At 40.5% G+C, this 23,040-nt stretch overlaps 1 protein-coding gene across 1 annotated transcript in view; it reads left to right on the top strand.

Annotated features, from left to right (window-relative positions):
* GRTP1 (growth hormone regulated TBC protein 1) overlaps positions 1-22,455 on the top strand; it is a 37,811-nt gene extending 15,356 nt beyond the window's left edge. The window contains exons 5-8 of the mRNA XM_050915360.1: positions 2,696-2,792; positions 19,375-19,547; positions 19,672-19,857; positions 21,971-22,455. Of these exons, the coding sequence (XP_050771317.1) occupies positions 2,696-2,792; positions 19,375-19,547; positions 19,672-19,857; positions 21,971-22,060 (546 nt within the window). The 3' untranslated portion in view covers positions 22,061-22,455. The remainder of the gene's footprint in view (positions 1-2,695; positions 2,793-19,374; positions 19,548-19,671; positions 19,858-21,970) is intronic.
* Positions 22,456-23,040: the final 585 nt, after the last annotated feature.

Here is a 23,040-nt window from a genome sequence, read left to right as displayed (position 1 = left end):
TGTTGTCACTGCCAAGTACTGTGAAGTTTCCTGTGGGACACGAAGATAAAAGTTGATTCATGTCAGTCAAGAAAAAAGCGGCCATCTGTAAGGTTCATAAAGAAGCAGGAACTGTCATGAGCAAAATGTATTTTCAGTTCACTTATTAAGTCCTCTCCTCTCTCATCCCCTTCCTCACCAAGGACATGTGTGCTAACCTATAGCTCATGTTAGTTGAGAAAGTTAGTACAGTAAATACAACTGTTCCAAAGTTAAAAGAATATGAATTGTATTTCTTGAAATCTGGAGAGCAGAAGACTTAGAGGGACTTACACCTAGATGGAAGTCACTAAAAAAACCTCTTTTTGTGTATCCCAACCGGTTTTGGTACAGAAATTATTTGAAGAATGGGAGTAAAAGATGAATGATTCTTATTATTTTCAGTATTATGTATTTATTAAAATATCATTTTAATGTTTTGAGAATAACAGAAGGGGTAGAATTATGAATACTCTTTTGCAAGTGTCAGGCTCCTATACAGAGGTACTTATACCCACAAACGTACACAACTTCTAAACCATACTAGCTTCTACCCAAAATACATGTCCAATTGTTACTAAAAAGTTTTGGTACGTTAACTGTTTAATGGGCTAATCTTTGCATTTTAACTTGGCATTGTGAACACTGCAGATGAAAGAAGGAGACTTAAAAAGCCTTAAGTGATTTCTTTTCACCTCTGGTCTCCTCACAGGATGAATGTTATCTTTTCTGTCTACATAATTAGAACATAAACCAAAGGTCAACTTCTGCTTTCCAAGGCATGTTGTAAATCAAGCAAAGTTTCAGGAAATCACCTTTTCTGCTAGTGAAGCAGCAGACTTCATCAGGATAGATATGGTGATACCCACTGCATGATAAGAGAGACCCTGTAAACACTAGAAAACTCAGAGTGAAAAATGGAATTTTTTTTCAAGTGTTTTGCAGAGCTTTTACTGAGTGAAGGCTCTTCAGGGGATGTTTCCATAATGCTAGTGTATTTGTGGTACTTACTGGCATTTAAGTCTCCCATCTGGGATTGTATTAGGTTTTGCATTGTCGTGCTGTGACAGTGGTACAGTGTTGCCTACCCTGGTATATCCAGCAAAATTCAGTGTCCTGTGAACACACGCCCCAGAGTAGTTTTTTGTGCATACCACGTTAAATGCCAGTCTCTTGTCACCATAGATGCAATTACTAAGCTAACTGTCTGCATGGAAACAAATAGTTGCCTTCCTAACTAGAAGGCCAGGAACTGTGTAAGGCCATGCAAGGTCTGTCCAAGCCATTTGTGTAACAATTGCTGTAGTGACTCAAAGCTTGAAAATGAAACATTGGAGAAGATGCAGTATCCTAATATTTCCATGTTCTGGGAGTGTTGCAAGGCCTTCTGAGGTGGGACAGGTGAGCCAAATCTGTTGAATACAAGAAATGAGATCTCAGTTCAGAGAGGAAGTGGTAGCTTCCAGGGGCTGCAAAGGGCGTTCTTTTTGGTAGCTGTCATCTGGCTCGCAGCCATAATTCGCAGCACTGCAGGATACCTAGAGACAGTGGTGCTGCCTGTGGCGATAGATGTGCTGGAGAAGTCCAGCTTGGAGGGAGAGAGAACAGGGAGAAGGCCAAAAAAAGGGATGAAACCAAAGAAGGCAATGTAACCAACACCAGCCTTCATAGCCTGTAAATATTTAAAGGTAATTTTCTGTTAGCTTAGGAAGACTTTGGGGGGGCTTGCACCTCAGAGGCAGCTTTTGTATATTGTCATTCTGATGTGCTGCCCATGTTGTTATGGTTGTTAGCTTGTTTATGATGGAAAAAACATACTTAAAAAATGCACAGTAGTTCACTTTCTTAAGCATGTAAATCAGTAATATTGCCATAACTTGGCAGTGTTATTGTGGATACAAGAAAAAGAGTGCCTGAGACAGAGGCAATGTGTTTACAGGGAATATCAGTTCATGACCTGTGTGTTCTGTATGTCATTTCTCCAGTCAGAGAGTGTCAGTAGTGGTTACAAAAACTGCACAGTTGGAATTTGGCCAGCCATGACTTGACTACTTTTCACAATTTTTCTGGTAGCTCTTCCAACCCCCCCCCTGCCCCCCCCCCGCCCTGGTGTTTACCTTCTGTTTGCACCTTGAAAGGCAGGAGCTACAGTGGCCAGTCATTGACTAGCATGTGGAGTACTGGAGGTATTATGGAAGCAAATGATTAGTATACAGTCATTTGATGAGTTAAGCAGCAGCAGCTTGTAAAAGCTGCTGGAACTGCAACTTTTTACTAAAGAGTGTTTGGGTTGGGCATTCTCCTTCTGCAGCCACACCTGCAGGTGTGTTGTGTTTGTACTGCACATCTTATACAGCTGTGTTTTGGTTCTGGTCAAAGCAGTCTTCAGTTACATTGGGACAGGGCTTTGGGATTTAAAAAAAAAAAAAGGAAAATTGAAGATAAATTATAGACTACAAAGCTTTTTCTTTTAATTTTCCTCTCCTTGATCTTTGTTAATAATTCTTCTTAGCTGTCGTCATGCAGGTTTAACAGCTTACTCAACCAGTGGCCTTTGTTACTAGATTTTACTTATTATGCCCACTTTATAGAACTGTAGTAATTTAGCCCTTAATCAAAAGAAATAAAGTAGAAACTCTTAAGTGTACGCACCTTAAAACCCTTCTTTCTATTTCAGGGCATGAACTTCATAGCTGGATACCTGATTCTTATTACAAAGAATGAAGAGGAGTCCTTTTGGTTGCTAGATGCTCTTATTGGAAGAATATTGCCTGGTATGCTAAAAACATGTGTAGTTGTATTCATATATTGGAGCTTGGCTTTTATTTTATCTTTGCATTCTTCTCTGTTTTTAGAGGTTTTAGATGTTAAAATGGACTTGCATGGACTGAAGATTTTCTAGGGTCCTGGAAACACAGGACAAGGACACAGCACACAGTGGTTTATGTGTATGTTAATTTGCAGTCTTCTCACTCCCTGCTTATATCTGTCAGGTTGATGTCTTCCTATAGCAGCACGATGCTGGGGAACAGGACTTGCGAAGGTGTCTGGGATTTGGCACTTCTGGTTGCAGGAATATGGTATGAGACACAGATGAAGCAGTGATTGCAGAGCAGAGCAAAGATGGGAGAGGTGCACAGTTTGATTACTGAGCCTGAAGTAGGAATTCCCAGTGGCTTGGCTGGAGGCAGTGTGAGGTATTTGGCAAGGTGGTGGTAGCATCTGCTAGGCATGGTAGCTTCTGCTGTGTCCCCCTCTTCTGAGCGGTGATATCTTGGGCACTTTACACATCATGATTTTGCAACAAAGCAAACAAATGTCAAAATCCCTGTCTGTGTCTGTATGTGAAGTTCTTGTCAAAGCTCTGTTACAATCAGTGGTGATGTAGCCAGGCTGGTCAATAGAGTCCAGAGGGAAATTCAGCACACCCTAAGCTATAGACAATATCTGCATCTGGTCAGTTGAGTAGCTCTCTAGGTTCCCTTGCGTGGATCTCTGGGTTTGCAGGAGGTGTTTACACACTGAATTTTGCCCCATGTATAAGCTGAATCTCACCACATGTGTGAAGCAGTTGAAAACCAGAAGCAGACATTGGGCACAGCTATGTTTTATGCTCCTATGAAATACATTTGGGAATGTTCTTTCTGGGGATTTAATTACAGAGGAAGAATGGTTTCATCGTGAATTCCCATTAGCATTGCACAGGACTGACTGCAGCTACACCCTTAATGTACAGCCATACTCAAAATGGAAGACCAGTTTTTCTATAAGGAGGCTTTGAAATTCCTTATTGGCCCAGTCTTGCTTTTGAACAGATCTTTATCCCAAATGGTTAGAGGCTGAATTCAGTATTACAGCGCCAACTAAGTGCTGGTCAAGGACATCAAGGTTGATACTCTCATTTCTGCTTCTTTATGTTCTTTTTTTAAGGTTAAACAAAAAAAGTATATAATTTTTGTTTCCTCATTGAACAGAAGGGAAAGACTTTGAGAAAGAAGGAAAAAGAGCCGAGGGAGGAGTCTTTTACTGCTTTTGAACAACTGTAAGAAATTGTCTTTTACACTGAATATACCCTATAGGAACTCAGGTTTTCCTTGCATATGAGCAGAGTGGTTGGACTTTGTTTGCAGATTGAAAGAGTAGAGACAGTCAGGGAGCACTATGACCTGTTGAATCAATCTGCAAATATTTGAGGGTTTGCAGCCTTGAAGTTTACTTTCAAGCTGTAAAAATAGTCTAAAGAAATCAACTTTGTCTGTTGCTTTTGTTCAGCCTTGAGAGCTATAAGCTGTGCAAACAGGTAGGAGACTTGAGGGCTGCTGTCCGCCACGTGACCTGCCACTGGCTGACATCAGTGGATGTCTTTCCATTGACATCACTGTGTGAGGGATAAGGCCCTCAGTAAAAGGCAAGTTTCACTGCAAAGTGATGTGTGGCAACTTTTGCTGTTCATCTTTTTGATAGTCGTACATGTTTTTATTTGGGGCAAGGGAGTAGATTCAGAATTTTTTATTCGTTGGTTTTGGTAGGGAGCTTACTTTAGTTTGTCATGAAACCTTTAGTTCTTCTTGTATATCCTCCTTCTACACTTCGCTGATACCTAAATGACGAAAGTTGCTCTTATTTTTCCCTCTTAGTTGTTGAATTTATCTTATGCCAGTAGCATTGGCGATGAGAAGAAACTCATAATGTGAAAGGCAATTAATGTGTGTAAAGGAGGTGTATGTTTACTTCAGTTATATTTATAGATATATTTTTACTACCCTGTAACAAGAGTCTTGTTACGGACTTTGGCCTGGGTTCAGCACATCCAATACAGGCATCCATCTGAGGTGCTGAAGTTAGAAACATGCATGCTTATGTTTCTTTGATAGTCAGTGGGGAAGGGGATATCTGATTAGAATTGCTGATCTGAATGTGCCCCTTTCCCCTCCACAGTCAGTTTTAAGAGAGCTTGAGGTGTCCCTTCCAGCTTGGTTGCCTCAACAAGAGCCCAGGTTAGGTAGTATGAATCTTTTATGTAGTAAAAATATTTGTATTGTGTAATACAAGGCTTCATTGTCAGCAAATTTGTTGCTGATGCCCTTTTTTTTTTTCCCCCTCCCATTCTTTAAATTTTTTTCTCCCCTTTTATTCCCACTACCCTCCTATATCATGCTTGAATTGTACATTCATAAAAGTCAAAGCATGACAGATAAAATAATTGGCATAATTTCAGTGAAATACTGTATGTGTGTATGTGAGAGAGAGAATCAGACAGCCAGGCAGACAGTATCCATAAAGAAACTTACTCAGGTAAGTACTGCCCTTTCTGTTAACAGTGCAAGGTGCAGGGCATTTCAGTTTAAAGCCCTATAATTATTTGTTGGGGAAGCAGAGAAACATTGTATATTCTCCAGATCTTCAGAGGGAAAAGTAGCAATCATTTTTTTGTTGGATGTTAACAGTTTGATTAGCCAACATTTTTCCTTTAGTTTCGTTGCTGATGCTCTTTTGTTGATCTGTTTGCATTATAATCTACATGTTTTCCCCTTTCATGGCAATAGATGTGCCTCCAGGTCATGTCCTCATTTTCGAGTGTGTCCTGTTGCTGCCAGTTAAAATTAGGACAATTTAGAAGTCCCTTCTCTGCCCTCTGCAGCGTCCTTATGAATGCTTCCTTCCCCTGGCCTGCACGCATTTAATTACATTAAACAGCTGCTCCAGTACCTTGATGCTGACAGTGTTTTTTTGGTCAGCAGATGAACCAAGCCAGCCACAGATCAATGTCATCAATTGAAAAATGTGGAATGTGACAGATGGGAGCATTAGTGGCAGATTTCTGGGGAAGTGACAGAGAAGGGCACCCTAAGCTATGGCTCACCTCCCCATTTGTACTGTTTTTTAGGTCTGGGTGGAGGTATGTACCATAGGATATGATGAAGGCGTGACTGCTCCACGCACTGACAGGAGGGGGACAACTTGGGAATGGGACCCCATCAGTAGAGGTTTTCTGGCTGAATTGTTCTGTTACACTCAAATGGAGTTAGCACAGCTGGAAGAGTGAGCCAGCGAAAATGGCAATTTGGTTGTTGGTATGTGGAGCTGTGTGTGTGCCGTTTGTCTGGCTGAATGTAGCACTGCTGGGTACACAGCTGGGTGAGGCCAGAAAGATCTTGCTTCTGCGGAAGGCAAGCCTGTAGTCTGCTGCCTGGTGTGTCTGTCAGCTGCTCAACCAGGGATTTGGAGGGATTAGGAGCATATCTCATTTAAACACAGCAAAGGGGAAGAGAATTATTTGTTTAACTGAAGTTTTGGGTGTGACCAAGTTCTTTTATTCCCAGGTTCATTCAAAACAGATGGCTAGAGCAGACAGTATTGCCCACAAGAAGCAGTATGGATTCAATTCGAGCTCAGAGTGGATGTGTCTGCAATTTGTATTCAGTGTAGCTCTAGTGTTTCTGTTCTGTTCATCACTCTGGTTCTTGTTGAGAAATTTTTTTGTTCTGTTGAGGAAGTATTGGGGAGGTTGCTTTAGAAAGCATCAGGTAGGTGGGAACTCTTAACTGTGGTAATTTGGTATGTAACTTAAGGAGCATATTTGTCATGTTTTACGTATTTGTGATTAAATGGTGAGTTTAAGAGAAGAAAAGCTTGACAATTTGACTCACTTTAGCATGACAGTTATGCTTATATATAGCAGAACAATTTTTTATTTTTTTTCCCCTCACTTCAGTGGTTCTCAGTCTGAAAGCTGCAGTGTTTATCAAGCTATACTCTAATTAGTCTACTGGACTATTATACTGGAGTTATTTACTCTTATTGAAAACCAGTTTTAGAGTACTCCTCCAATGGTTAAGAGAGGTCTTATGATTTCTGCACTAGCCTGTTCATGGCCAATTTTATATAATTTTATTCTTGTGCCAATACTGACTTTTGGGGGTAAAAAAGTCCCCCTCTCTCTTGTGCTTACCTTTCATGTATTTGTAGGATACAGTCAATTCATTTTAGTTCTTTTGTATTACTAAGCTGCTTCAGTCAAACTCTTCTCTTGCATGAAATTCTTCTCTGTTCCTAATAATCTCCTCTGTTTTAGCCTAATAATTATTTTGTGTGTTTTTTTGAGTTTTTTCTTGATCACAATTGCACCCTTTTTTTTTTTTCCAGTGGGAAGTTTGTTAGTGCCTGGTACAGTGGCATTATTTCTCTCTTTTCACAGCTGAAAGTGTTTTATTTGAGAGAGAAAAACTGTAGGATCTCCCTTGCCTTTTTTCCCTTGTGGCACTCTGGTTTTGATTTGTGATCTCAGTAATAATTCATGTGCTATTGCTCCTCTCTCATTGTCAACAGATGTTTTTCCCATAGCTTATAGAAATTCAAACACCTTTTTGCTGACCTTTATTTGCACATTCTTGTCCTTGTTATTTTAAATATCATCATGTCTGTCTTACTCCAGTCTTTTCACTGTGTTACTCTGTTGTGCTTTGTGTATTGACATGGGACAGTATCTCTCAGTTTAGGATTGTTAACAAATACCAGCTGTTTCTTTTTCTCCAACATTGTTAATAAAAATCTTATATTAGGTGTAGCCTGCAAGCATTCTTCAAGGATCAGTCTAACAACCTTCCTTCAGCCTGGTACTTTTTAGCCTTTTGTTTTTTTAAATTTTTTTACCCACATGTACTGCCTGGTTGTTTATCAATAACTAAAAATAAGAACAGAGTTTTGAATGATGAAATAGTCACAAAAGTAGTAGACTGCGCTGAACTAACTGGAATTATCTGCAAGGACACAAGGTGCAATGCAAGATACCACTTTGGTGGGTAGCTGAACGACTGCTGGTTAAGGCAAATGTCTGCATGTTGAGATAATAGATATCTAACACATTTCTGTTTTGAGCTCTCTATGGTTCTCAATTGTATCAACCATAGACTTGCAGGTACTGTTGCATAAGAGATTAGGCATAGTACGAGACATGAATATTTGAACTGAATAATAACATAGTTATGCATTAAACTCTTGTATATCCCTCTCTGAGTTATTCATGTTATAACATTCTTTAAAGTTCCATCATACAGCCTTCCAGGTTTGAAGGGAAGGGCCCCTTGAGAAATGCAGAATGCTGTACTACCTTTACAATAGTTCTATTTAGACTGCTTGCTTTTAATTGCAGTTAAGTATGTATTTGTTTCGTTCTTGTGGCTGAATTTATTTTAATACCCTGCATGGATGGACAAGGAGCTCCTGGACAAACTCAAACACAAAAAGGAAGCCTACAGAGGATGGAAGCAAGAACAGGTAGCTTGGCAGGAATACAGAGAAATTGTCTGAGCAGCCAGGGATCAGGTTAGGAAAGCCAAAGCCCTGATAGAATTAAATCTGGCCAGGGATGTCAAGGGCAACAAGAAAAGCTTCTATAGATACATAGGTGATAAAAGAAAGACTAGGGAAAATGTGGGCCCTCTCTGGAAGGAAACGGGAGACCCGGTTACCCGGGACATGGAGAAGGCTGAGGTACTCAACGACTTTTTGCCTCAGTCTTCACCGGCAAGTGCTCCAGCCACACCACCCAAGTCGCAGAAGGCAAAGGCAGGAACTGGGAGAATGAAGAACCACCCACTGTAGGAGAAGATCATGTTCGAGACCATCTAAGGAACCTGAAGGTGCACAATTGCCATGGGACCTGATGAGATGCATCCGTGGGTCCTGAGGGAACTGGCAGATGAAGTGGCTAAGCACTACCCATCATATTTGAGAAGTCGTGGCAGCCTGGTGAAGATCCCACTGACTGGAAAAGAGGAAACATAAGCCCCGTTTTTAAAAAGGGAAAAAAGGAAGACCCGGGGACCTACAGGCCAGTCAGTCTCACCTCTGTGCCTGGCAAGATCATGGAGTGGATCTTCCTGGAAACTATGCTGAGGCACATGGAAAATAAGGAGGTGATTGGTGACAGCCAACATGGCTTCACTAAGGGTAAATCGTGCCTGACAAATTTGGTGGCCTTTTATGATGGGGTTACAGCTTTGGTGGATGACAGAAGAGCAACGGACATCATCTACCTGGACTTGTGCAAAGCATTTGACGCTGTCCCGCGTGACATCCTTGTCTCTAAATTGGCGAGACATGGATTTGACGGATGGAGCAATTGGTGGATAAGGAATTGGCAGAATGGTCGCACTCAAAGAGTTGCGGTCAATGGCCTGATGTCCAAGTGGAGACCAGTGACGAGTGGTGTTCCTCAGGGGTCGGTATTGGGACCGGCGCTGTTTAGCATCTTTGTCGGCAATGTGGACAGTGGGATTGAGTGCACCCTCAGCAAGTTTGCTGACGACACCAAGCTGTGTGGTGCGGTCAACACGCTGGAGGGAAGGGATGCCATCCAGAGGGACCTTGACAGGCTTGAGAGGTGGGCCTGTGCGAACCTCCTGAAGTTCAACAAGGCCAAGGGCAAGGTCCTGCACATGGGTTGGGGGAATCCCAAGCACAAATACAGGCTGGGCGATGAGTGGATTGAGAGCAGCCCTGCGGAGAAGGACTTGGGGGTGTTGGTTGATGAGAAGCTCAACATGACCCAGCAGTGTGCGTTTGCAGCCCAGAAAGCCAACCATACCCTGGGCTCCATAAAAAGAAGTGTGGTTAGCAGGTCAAGGGAGGTGATTCTCCCCCTCTACTCTGCTCTCGTGAGACCCCACCTGGAGTACTGCATCCAGCTCTGGAGCCCTCAGCACAGGAAAGACAAGGACCTGCTCGAGTGGGTCCAGAGGAGGGCCATGAAGATGATCAGGGGGCTGGAGCACCTCTCCTATGAAGACAGGCTGAGAGAGTTGGGGTTGTTCAGCCTGGAGAAGAGAAGGCTCCGCAGAGACCTTATAGCAGCCTTTCAGTAGTTAAAGGGGGCCTACAGGAAAGATGGGGAGGGACTCTTTATCAGGGAATGTAGTGATAGGACAAGGGGTAATGGTGTAGATTTAAATTAGATGTAAGGAAGAAGTTCTTCACTGTGAGGGTGGTGAGACACTGGAACAGGTTGCCCAGAGAAGTTGTGGATGCCCCTTCCTTGGAAGTGTTTAAGGCCAGGTTGGATGGGGCTTTGAGCAACCTGGTTTAGTGGAAGGTGTCCCTGCCCATGGCAGGGGGATTGGAACTAGGTGATCTTTAAGGTCCCTTCCAACCCAAACCATTCTATGATTCTGTGATTGGGTATTGCCAGGGAACCTCTTAATGCAGAACTGGCTAGGCAGCTGTGTCTCTTAAGACCTGCTTCTCCAAAGGGGAGTGGAACTTTGTTTCACATGAAGCATTTTATTCAGCTGTGTAGGTGAAAGACACTGCTAGACCTGAATAGTAGTAATGTTGAGCTGAATTTGCAGCCTGTGAAGGACACTGTTGTGATGAAAAGTGTGTCCTTTCACAGAGAAGACTTGAGCGCCACAGGCATGTGCCTTTGGTGTGGAAAGCTCCTTGCAAGGCTATGCATAACATGCATGACCTCATGTTTGCAAAGTAGTTTTTGATAACCCAGCTTTTTTTTATAGCACCATCAACCCAGAAAATTTCAGCAGATTAATCAGTTCTGGGCTGTTTGCTTATCTTCCTCCTCTGGTAGCACCCAGCTACAGGGCCATGAGCTGGCAGAGTTCTCGCTCATTCTTAGAGAGTTCCTCTGTGATCGCATGTGAAGCCGTAGCAGTGCGCGCCTCTGAAGTACAACATCATGTCTACCACTAAGAGAGAAGAACGCTTGGCTGGTAGGCTGAATAATTAGGAGTTTTGAAATATGGGACTCTGACATGTTTTACTGTTAATCAGCAGCCATGATGAAAGCATTAATCTTCAAACAGTAGAGGTCACTTGTATTTACCTAGGAATTAAGCATGCAGTGTCCTGTTAAGCTGAAGGTGGAACGCAGGAGTCGTCGTGGTTTCTAAATACAGGCACATGATAAGCCTGAAATGCTTATTACTTACAAATCTGAACTGCTAGGGGATTTGGGAGACTTAAGCAAGCAGGAAGTAACTGATGTATTCTTTAAAATGAGACACATATTTAGACTTTTGGAATAAATTATTTCCTATATGTATTGTATGTGCCCCCCCCCATTAAATTACAAGCCTCATCAATAAAAAAACCAATCTCAATATTTAGTAGGTGTGCTTTAGGTAGCTGGGTAGAGATCTTAGTTTTGTCTAAAACAGAAGTTTCCTGTATATGACAAGAATATACATGTTGTCAGCCTTACTTTTGTGAGGAAACATGCAAAGTTTCAGCTATGCAGCAAAAGGACCCATAATGTTTAAAAATGCTGAAGAATATTGTGTTCCTTGATACGGCTGTATTTACACTGGAAGCAGGACCTAAATGACTTAGTCCACCCAAAAAAGTCAAGTATGCCTCTTTCCTTCTGGCAGGCAAGCCTTATATTAATATAATTTCATTATGTTGAACTTGAGGTGTCTTCAGTAGGCCTTCTGTGGTACTCCTCTGGATGGGACTGCAGCCTTTGTCTATTTGTGCAGGCAGTGGTATGTACAAGAAGTGGCTCTGTTTAGTTTCTGAGAGATACTTGGGAAGTACAACCATGGTTGATTCACGTGTTTTATGTTGAGAGGACTTGAATGCTTTACTAAGCTTTCAATTTATGGCTAGTGGAGAAGTCTCATTTGTTCCTCTTATAGTTTTAAAACCTGTTGCTTCAAGATTAAAATTAATTCTTGTTAGCTTCTTCAAGCTTGAAGTAAGAGGATTGTGGCTTTCATTCCCCTTCCCTTCAGATTGAAGGGCTGGATTGGTTTCCCTCTCCAAATATCAGGCTAGAACCATATGTGTCTGTCCAGCTCTCTATTTTAAGCCTCCTGCTTCTGTCCCAATCTTTTAAGTAATGTGCTTGGTAGTTCCCATGGCGTGACTGTAGTGTTCTTGTAGAAGAAAATGTAACACTGGGCTTCTTAAGTGTGAGAGTATATAAATGCTGTGTTTTGTGCTGAGGTGTTAAGAATAATCTTGTCAGTGCGGTGAACTGATAAAATAGCTATTCTTCCTAATCCCATAGAGGAATTAAAAAAGCCACAGATCCAGGAATCCTTATTCAGCTGAAGTCATCAGTCGTTAAGACTTACTGTACAATTGTAAATTCATTTTAAAAAAAAAAAAGTTTGCTTCCTCTACAGGCATGATAAGCAGTTGTGGTAATCTTCAATGCTTGTTCATGAATTTCCCTTCCATTTGAGGAAATTGGTGTTAAAAGTCTCTCAAAGCGTTTTGTGAATTAAAAGCCTTGGCTCCTGGGACCATCGTCAACCCAGTAAGCTGCAGCCTTCTCCAAAGCATGTAACTTTTTAGACTGGCACAATTCAGAGAGTGTAATGACTGGAGTCAGGCCAGGCTGTTTGGAAACAGCTGAGTGGTGAATAACCCATGTCCATTGGTGTCTGTCAGCTCACTGATACTATGAAAAAACCACTATCCACAAAAGGAGCAATTCCAATGGTAGCAGATATGAAGAGGGGGGAGAGGGAAGAAAGGAGAATTGGCCAACAGCATTTTGCTCAGAGTTATATCTGATCTGTACGAGAGTGCTTTGGTAGCTATAACTTTAATCTAGACTAGTTTTTAATGATGCAAATGTCTCTACTGAGCAGCACATAACAAAGAGTTAGTATTTAAAAAAAAATAAATAAAAAACCTAGCCAGTTTCATTCTCCATAACTAGAATCTCTGAAAGTTGCATTGTGCTTTCTAACATGCTGCTAACTTCAGTTTGTTTCTGTGAGAGGTTACAATGGAGTCTTTGTTTCTTTGTATTTCATATCTGCCTTCTGTAATGTCTGGAAGGATATCATCTTTGCCTTTCTTTCCATTGTCTTTATAATTAACAAGCATCCTTCTTCAATTTCCAAATGGTAGCTACTACATCTGCTCAGAATCCCACTGTGCTGTGTGAAATGCAAATAGGAAACCAAAGGGCTCTTTCTGCTCCACAGGATCCATTTTCCAAGTTTGGGATCAGAAGCAGAAGATGAATACAAGCAGATGGGATTATGCAGAAACAATCAAACACTGCCTTTTGGTGTTTGCTGAAAAGGTGTTAATAGTAAATTATTTATCAAAATACTATTATTCTAAATTTTGTCTAATCTCAATATCACAACCAGTAAGCATCCATAAAATGCTTGCATTCTCTTGTTTTTTTTATTTAAGGTAGTTCTGCCATCCAAAATGAATTGGGCTTGCTTATGGTTTTTTAAAGTTAATGTTCAGTTGTGAAGATACAGCTACTGCTGGTTCTGGTGTGAGTTCAGTACCTCAGGACAGAAGTTCTGGTTCAGTTTGGTTTGATGAAGGAAAAATAAAATATGGCTTGAGCCGGTTCTGGGTTGGTTGGTTGGTTTGTTTGATTGATTTTTTTTTTTTTTTTTTTTTTTTTTCAGTTCCCTGGAAGATTAGGAACTTATGTTTTAAAAATAACATAGTTAAGAGTTCAGCTTGCCATTTAACCACGTATCTGCAGGATATCACTTTGGCCAGGACATCTGCAGGGGGTCACTTTGGCCTGATATTGCAAAAAGAATTGGCAGTACTTTTGGTTTTCCTCCTGTCCTGTTGTGACTTTCTGATTTCCTCCCAAACATAGATTGTCCAACTTTTTATGCCAGGCTCACGATGTAGATTCTTAGAAGACCTATTGCACCTTTTTGGACTATCCCACGGTAGAAATAAAATAGCAGAACATTGCCCTGCCTTCTTGGACAAAGCAGGCTGAGAGTCGCCAACAGGGAGAATGAATAAATCAATAAATAGTGTAGGAATAGCATAAATGGTATTTAGATGCTCTGAAGGTGAGAAGGGACTGCTGTCATAATCTAGTTTGACCTCTGTAACTGAAGTGATGAAACTCATTCCATGTGTGTTGCATGAAGTTCATAAACTCAGCTATGATAGCATATCTTTTTGTAAAGGAAAGCTTTGTACTGCCAAGGTTATTTAAAATAACCCCTGTGTTCAGTAACATGCAAACAGATAAGTTTTATAGTGAAGGATTACTGGAAAGGATTTTTTCCAACAAAGGCACATGGTGGAATCTGTTTCTGTTTTGACTTGAAATGTAGAACTGAGTGCTTTTCATTAATTTGGCCAATTCTGTTCATGGCAACCTCTGCTTTTGCCTGCCAGCATTGAGGCCGGCTCTATTTGTCTCTTCTGGATTCCAGTGAAGTCCTGTAGCAAATGGTAATGTGCATCTACAGCAAGGAGACATTTTTGAATGTTGTGTGTTGGTATAAAAATGAACCATTTTTGCTTGTTTGGGGGAGGAAAGAGAACATTAATTCCTGCCCACCCCCCCAGCTCTCATGGACATTATAAACATATTCTTGTGAATAAAATACTTTACATTGCTTATGACTGTGAGAAAAGTTAAACCAGTTAATTTTTAATTTTTCAGTTTGGTTAAATAAATTGGATCACCAAAACAAATCACTCGGTTTGTCCCAGGCTGGGTTATATAGGCTCTTGAAATAATAGTTAGAAATGCTAGAAGATAAGCAGCAGAGCTGAGGTCTTGTCTTGGGTATTTCTATAACACTAAGAATTCCTATCACGTTAGTTGCAGTGGGAGTATTTATATTTAACCTGACATATGCACAACAGACTTAAAGGATTCTTTTTTAACTTCTGCAGCTCTGACTTGTAGAGGTAATTTAAGGCTATAAGAGTACTGCTTCTTAAACTTTTATTTTTGGAACTTCTTAATCTATTTGTAACGGAGAACAAGGTCATACAGTCCCTACAAGCTTTATCCTTATTTCCTGCAAATCTCATTACTGCTCTGGAGCACAAGCAGACAGTTATGTCTTAGTCCTGGACATCCTGGTAGGATTCAGAGAGGTGCTAGTTATTGTGATAGGGAGACAGTGAAATGTAGTTTAAGGAGTATCCGTTTGCCAGATGCTGAGCTAGAACAGGTTTCAAGCTCAGTGACAGCATGCCACAGTCAGTGCAGTGTTAGTAACAAAAAGCCCTTTAAACAAGGAAAAAAGTCCGTTCATCTAGTCACCTGTGTTGTACAGTAGCAATAAAATACCTGGCAGTTGGTGAAGCTGGCTTTTCATTTTTGCTGCTCAACTTCAAGAGGAAGAGAAGTTGACGATCCTGGCAGAGCTATGGGGCTGCACTGCTGTTCGGGGTCAGGACTTTGATGAGGAAGGGGCACTTGGTGGGGCGAATTCCACGTGGGGTGCTGCCTACATTGCCCTCTGCTACGCTTTCAGGCACTCCTAAACTTAGCGAGGCATCCCAAATCCATAAGCAGGCACCAGAACGACAGACTAGGCAAAGCAGGTGCATGTGGGTAAGCAACAGACAAAGGAAAGCTGAGGGGAAAGTAAGGAAAGCCTAGGACCAGTTTACAAAAGAGCTTGGAAACGCGGAGTTTCATATTGGGAAACTTAATTTTCATCTAGACATTTTTCTGGAATTTAATACTAGTATTATAAATTATTATTATATTCAATATTTCAATTGTTGCCTTCCAGAAGAAGATGCAATGAAAAGTAATGTAGTGTGTGATCAGCTAAGTGTTAACATTATCACCCTAAGGTGATAATAAAGAATAAAAGGAAGCAATCTGGCTGTGTGGTTTTTTTTTTCAGGGGGATGATATATTGTCAGAGGACATTCCTATAAACCAACCTAGATCAATAGATACACAATATAATTAGCCTACATTGATGTTTTGGTTTGGTTTGTTGTTGTTGTTGGGTTTTTTTGGTTTTTTTTTTTTAATTAGTAAGTGGCAGATTGAGAGCAGTTACTGACTCAGGTCTGTTCTGGGTCATCAACTGCTCAGTATTTTGCCAGATTATTGAGAGGGAAAAATAGTTAATATGCTAATTAAATGTGGATCATGCAGATCTAGAAATTTCAAATAATTTGTATGGTAAGATATGGAAGGAACATAATGTATTTTGATGGTAGGTGAGTAAAAATAATTTGCTGCACAGTATCTTGTGGAAAAAAAAGCTTTGTGGTGTGGGAGAGGGTTAGGCTTGTGTAGACTTGTTTATAAACAAGGATATCTTGACTTTAGGGAGAGATTCTGGGCAGAGCTGCCAATTATAAAAGATGAGGAAAATAGGGCACACAGTGAAAAGTCTGCAGCAAGGGAGAGCTGCAGGATTTTTGCTGAGGGGACACTTCTAGAAGGCTTAGGGACTGGGCATCCCTAGCAAATAAGAACAGAGTAGAAAAGCCATGTAGGTTAAATGTTACCAAGCACTTGGGCACCGAACCAAGTTACAAAGTCATTTTCACTAGTGAGACCAGACATGGACCATGAAAGGTGGCTCAAGCATGACGCTGGATCCTCTTCTGACTCGCCTGCGTAGTTCTGGCTGTCCCTGCGTAGCCCTGATGACTTGGTGCGGGTCCCTTGGGCAGGGTTCAGGTGTGGGTGCTGCTGGCTGTGCTCCGGGGCGGCTGCGCCCGCAGGCCTGGCTCCCCTCTGGGGGTAACGCTGCCCTCAGAAGATCAATGTTAGAGCTGTAAGGTTAGGTCTGTGCTAGCCCCTGGGCTACTGCAATGCTGTGTTTCTTGTAAATGATCCGTGGCTAAGTTTTGCACAAATACGGGGTCATGCAGGAATGTTTCTGGAGGATTGGAAATACGGCTTTGCTAATTTGAGGAGTTAATTTTATATACATACATTTATGTATAAAAGTATATATACACAGTAAAATTATATATATAATTATAATTACATATTAATTATGTGTAATAATTATAATTATTACCCACAGTAACTATAATTAAGGTATAATAATTACATATTAAAATGTCTTAGATGCAGATTCTTTTAATGTAACTTCTTTCTGTTGTGAACTGGCAGCTAATATCCTGGAAAAAAACATGCTACTCAGTTATTGGCATTTGCATAAAATCATTAATCACTCCTCCTGCTTGTTTTGCAACAGCCCTGGGCTGAATGTTGCAGTGCTGTATACCAGGGCACATGGGAGCCGCTCCTGCTCCACGAGGAAGGGCAGGAGTCTGCCCCAGATAGATGAATAGTTCCTTTTTCCTTTCTGTCCAGCAGTACAATCTAACGAACTTGAACGAAATTTTAATTTACGCCAAGGCTTCCCGGCTGCTTGCTGCTTCAGTAATTCAAGGAGTGACATATCCAAGTTGCCTGGCTGTTAACTTTTTACTTGCCAGCTCTCAAAAAGCTGGGTGGGTCTCCGGTTGCGTTCTCACTGAGATCCTGACATTTACTTTGCTGTACAAATTAAAAATAGCAGCTGCTGTTGATTTCAGGATATCGGATGATTGCAGCAGAGCAGAGAGCGTGTGGGCTGCTGTCCTTCCTCCTGAGAACACTTGCCGGTGGTAACTTGAAGAAGTTTTAAGTACTCACATGTCTCAGGAGCACAAAAAAAAAAAAAAGGTTTGTGGATGTATGAGAGGAGGAGGAAAGGTAGGAAGGGGAAGAAGGCTTGTTCTGTTAATTGAAATACAATTTGTTTTTCACTTACATTAAAGTAGCATTTTAAAAAAGGTTTACTCAGCCAGTTAATGTTACTTTACCTGCATTCCAGTTCACAAATGAGCACAACACTAACACAAAATATGCAGAAAGAGAGGTTTTTGTGTTGGCTTTGAGGTCATGGTGTGACTCTGTTTTTAGTACACTTTTCCATAGGATTACTTGTGCTTTAGCTCTCAGCTTTCCCTACAAACAATTGAAAGGCAATTGGTTAAAGGAAGGTATATAGTGGCAGTGACTCTTATGTCTGTGGAGGAGTTTTACCTATCATTCTTCAATGGGAACAACAAAAATAAGGATCACAGACAAAAAGCTAGATTCCTAAAGGTTGAATGCAATGCTCCTTAGTACCATAAAAACTCCTATAGATGTTCTGCAGTTTGGACAGGACAAATGTAGAGCAAATAGCTCCTGGGGTGGGAAGTCTGTTCAAGAAAACCATTGACACAGGAAAGAGTGGAATATTAAACTGCTCTTGTGATTTCATTAGAGAAATTAAAGTGGTTAGAAATGTACTGCATAATTTGGACATCATCTTAAACTTATCTGTGGCACTGGCCAGTTTTATTAAAATTATTATTTCAGACAAATGGACTTTGCTCTTTCTGATTCCTTCACCTTCATGTGAACCATCGACCTATGCTGTGTGTGTCTGGGAACCCTGGCAGAAACCAGCTAAGTCAGAGAAACCCAAATTGTAGCTTTCCAGACTCAGTAAAGAAACACATAGAAAGGTGCTTGTGTTACCAGTTATTTCTTTCAGTAAATAATGCTAATAACATAGGTCTTGTCAGCAAAGCACTAGTGAACCATCAAGGATTGCTTCCCAGGGCTGGAGCCATCAAGTCCAGCTTAAATGTTTCTGCCAACATCTAAACTCAAAATATGAATTCCTTAAACATCTGTGTAATTCTTGTCCCTTGCTGGGCCATCTGAACTCTTGTGAACTAAAATAATCTTTTTCTTCCCTTAAGTATACCCAGAACTACTTGTTTATAGAACTGAGAAGCTCGTTATTCAGCCTGCACCTTGGTCATGAAAATGCTTACCCTGTCAAACAGGCTGTGGAGTAACAGTCAGAGCATGCTCCATTTTTCTTAATTTTGCATTTAACAGTTTAGTGCAGTGACCAGCAGCTTACAAGATGTAGGTCTCATTCCAACCACTGTCTTGCAGATAAAGAAAGAAGAGATGTTGCCTGACAGATCTGTCATTCATTTCCTTTTGGCATTATTCTATGAAAAGTGGCATTTCCTTGGCTCAGAGAGAAAAGAGGAGAAACTCTTAACTTAATGGCTAGGTCACACCCTAGGAGAAGTGGTACCTGGCCTCCAGCACCCTGCACAGCTGACACTCTCAGAAATTCACATTTCCAGTTTGTGACTGGACCCACTCTAAAGGTTTTGGGGTTTTTTGTTATCTGGGTATTGTGTGTACTGGGAGGTGTGTAGCCACCGCCCCCCCAGGAAGGAGGTGGTAGTTGTATTGAACTGTTTAAATATTAGTAAGACTTCTGTAGTTTAAGCCAGCAGTTAAAAACTACCTAGATTATCCTTCCTTGGGAAGGAAGAACGATTTGCCAAAAAACATCAGAGAGAAAGAAGATACTTTGGTAGGCATGAATGAAGTGTTTGTGTAGAGGGATCAGCCTTGGCTGAAAGAGAAGTGCTGTATGACCACACTGCAGACATCTTCATTGCATGGTTTAATTTACTTCAACTTGGGAGTCATAGGCTCAACATGCCTTTATATACTCAGCTGCACAGGACATTCTCTTCCATTTCTTTTTTGAAAGCTCATGTCCACAGATTCCTGAATTTTGGTTTCTTCTCTCCAAGATTACTACAGTCCTGCAATGTTGGGCCTGAAAACTGATCAGGAAGTCCTTGGAGAACTTGTGAAAATGAAAGTTCCAGCTGTGGCAGAGCTGATGGAAAGACATGGAGTCATGTGGACCCTAGTGGTGTCACGCTGGTTTATATGCCTGTTCATTGACATTCTTCCAGTAGAGGTAATTGGTAACATAAAGTTCTCTTACTATACACTCATAATCGTTATTTCATTTGTACTGCTTTAGTAATAATTACCTACTGGAAAGCAAGAAGTTGTAATCTGAATTTTCTCCTTTCCTGCAGACTGTGCTCCGAATATGGGATTGTTTATTTTATGAAGGGTCAAAGATCATCTTCCGCGTGGCCTTAACGTTAATTAAGCAACACCAAGCTTTTATTTTGGAAGCCACGAATTTCCCTGACATTTGTGATAAATTTAAACAGATCACCAAAGGAACATTTGTAACAGAGTGTCACAGCTTCATGCAGGTAAATTCTCTGCAGCTTTTAGTTGTTACAAATTAAAAACAAGACTGACGTAGAAATGTTTTGCTCAGTCAAAAAGATGGATACAGTTAGGAGAAATGTATCTGTGGGAATTGCCAAAAGGATGAAGAATGTTTTTACATAAGAAACGCAAACCTTTCTAAGAATTTTTTACAAGAATTATTATCTAAATCCATATAGAGCAATCCATTCACCTTATCTGTCGTACAGGGAAAAAAATTCTTTTTGCTCTTTTTACCAGTTAAGGCAGGAAGTCTGACGAGAAAATAACTTCACTGAATGTGTTCCTGTGCTTTTTTCCAAATGAATTGTAATAGAGTATTGTAGAATAGACACAAAGTGAATTTTAAACTTGCATCAATAAATCTTCATAGTGCCAGAATATAAAGCATTCTGTTTAGAATAAAAAGATAGCACCAAACTCTTATTTCCAGACAAAAAAACATGAAGTTGAGTGCTCAAGTCTTATGACAATCTGCAAACTAAGAATTACTCTTGTAAACTATTAATAGATTGGGTGCCAGATCTGTATAGAACATTAGATTCAGAGCTTAACTCAGAAGATGGAAATGTAAAAGACGTTAGCTGCAAAAAAGTAACAGGAGTACATCCATCATAATCACTTGGCCAACTCCACTATCATTGTTTGCTAAGTCTGCACAAAAGTACATCCCAATAGGTGACTTTTACCTCTAAGAGAGTTTCATGCTCATGTCAGGGCTCTGTGCATAGGTCTGTCATAGTAGGATGTCATTTATGTTACATTTCATTTTTGCTCATATAGAAGAAAAAACAGCTTAACTTACTAGTGTTTGTGAGTCTTTTAATTAAAGGAGCAAAAGAAAAATAAATCACAGGTACAGCTTTAATTTAGAAGGGAGATGTTTGAGGGGGTTTCCCATTCCATAAAGGGTTTAGAAGAAGAGCTTTGTTAAATGTTAACTGCTGTGAGAATACCAGTTCAGAGGCTGATACAAACACTTGTCCTTGAAGGACTTCCCCCCCCCCCCATTATATTACATTTTACAGCAGCTCTTTTTAGAAAATCAACTGCCTTTTTCTTGCAGTTACCCTGAATAAAGAGTTTATTTTAACTGTGGTGGTTACTGTAGTGAGGGGGCTTTGCAGGTAATTAAATAAACAATTTAGGTTAGGTTCTTATGTAACTTTGAAACACATACTTTTGGGTTTGGATTTGTTTGTTTGGGTTTTTTTTCAGCAGTACAGATACTAGTACCAGTAGAGATGATGACAGTTGAGTATATTATGCCTCCCTCCCCCTAAACAAACACTTAGTTTTTAGTTTAATGCAATGCAGACTACTTTAGCAGAATGCTCTTCAGAACCGACTCATTTATAATCTTGTCTCCAGAGTTGTCAGTTACAACTACAGAGAACTGAGGAGCCCACACATCTTAACTATAGATTAAAGTGCATAAATTTGCAGCTTGCTTCATAGTTTTGTTCAGTCAGAAGTTTTAGGTGAAGTAGTGGAAACAAATGTATTGTTCTTGAGCAACAAGTCAAAGCAAAAAAACCAACCAACCAACAACCCAAAAACCAGATGTGTGACAGCATTTGTAATGCCTCAAATTCTTACATCCATATACATTACTACCCTGGAAAGCCTGGTAAAGAAGAGCAAAGGTAGTAGAGTGAGGGATTAAGACCGATTTTTTGCAGTAGAACATACTGTTTTATGCATGTATGTGTTCCACAGCCTGAACAACCTATGCTAGCACCACATGAGAAATGCACTGGTGCATTAGTATGTTCTAAATATGCCTGCCATCCACCAACACAAATGCCCTCTAAAATAATTTTAACTGGATGCTTATATTCAAACTAGCTTTTGTATTGTTGCTTTTGTGTAACTTAGCACTTGTTATGAGCTGCAGGTTTACCATGTCCTTACAGCATGAAGTAAGGAGTAGATGAAGATGCTGCCCTGTTACAAAGAGGCCAAACAGCAGTAAGCATTTTCACAGTATGGATATCAAAGCAGGGATTTCACACTTCAGAGAATTATGTGAGAATGCCAGCATGTTGTCCAGAGTCAGCATTTTAACTCAGAATTTTCTCCTTTTGCCCCCAGAAAATATTCACAGACCCTGGAAGCTTGTCCATGGCAACAATCAACAAACTCCGAGAGACTTGCAGAGAGAAGTTGCTTTCTCAGGGATAACTCACCAGATCTAACCAGGTGGTCAGATACTATAGCAATTGACACATTCCTCTATTTGCACTGCATAAAGCACACTTTAAAATTTCCATGAGTTAACTGACACTTGACCAATTTTTCCTGCCTTTCAAGTAAGTGTTGTTAACACTTTGTACTGTATGTCAGACTTGATAACTGGAACTGGTGGTTCTGTTGTTGTTGTTTGTTTTTTTAAAGGATTAAAGTGTTTTCAGAGTAGAATGTGATCAGTGTCAGGACACTCCTTTTAAAAAGAGTCACCATCCTTGTCTTTTCAGGGCATTTTGTAATGTTAAAAGAAAACAGGTGTATAAAATTACATATCCTTCCTATTGTATTAATTGTGACACTACTATTATTTGTACAAAATAAATTAATTTAATTTGTCAGAACCTGTTTCTTGGTGTGAAGAGAGTACAATACCTGATCTCTTTCCTGACTGCCATTAGTTGGCTAGAATACAAGCATCTTCCTTCTTCCTCACTGCTATCACTTAAACAACTCAATAAATGTGGCCAAGTGCAGGGCAAGACAGCAGCAAGGAATGTGACCTTTACCTTCACTAGCAGTTATTCATTGTATAGAGCAACAGCTGTTTAGGTAAAGGTAGCAGGGAACATGTGCAAGGTCCAGGCTACAGAAAGGAGCAGCAAAACTTCCTCTATAACCACTCTTAATATTTTATATGCTTATTCAGGGTTTTCAAGCTCTAGCACAGTAGGTAACAAGTAATTTGACTCAAATCTGGAAGTAGCATTTCTCACTTTGTTGTAAGGGATGCTAAAAGTAGATGCTGTACTACTTTGTGCTGGTGTACTGAGGTTGCACTACAGGTGCTATACCCTCATATACCTATGTCCCTAAAAATTTGGGGAGAAACACTTGTAAAGACAGCCATGAATAGACTTCTTCCTTGACAGGGTGAGACATCGGGCAGTTCCAAAGCCATACCTTAATGCAAGTTT

This window comes from Gymnogyps californianus, chromosome 1 (genome assembly GCF_018139145.2).
Source record: "Gymnogyps californianus isolate 813 chromosome 1, ASM1813914v2, whole genome shotgun sequence".
In the NCBI taxonomy this organism is placed as follows: domain Eukaryota; kingdom Metazoa; phylum Chordata; class Aves; order Accipitriformes; family Cathartidae; genus Gymnogyps; species Gymnogyps californianus.
Note: the sequence above shows the minus strand (reverse complement) of the source record. Positions and strands in the feature narration are given on the sequence as shown.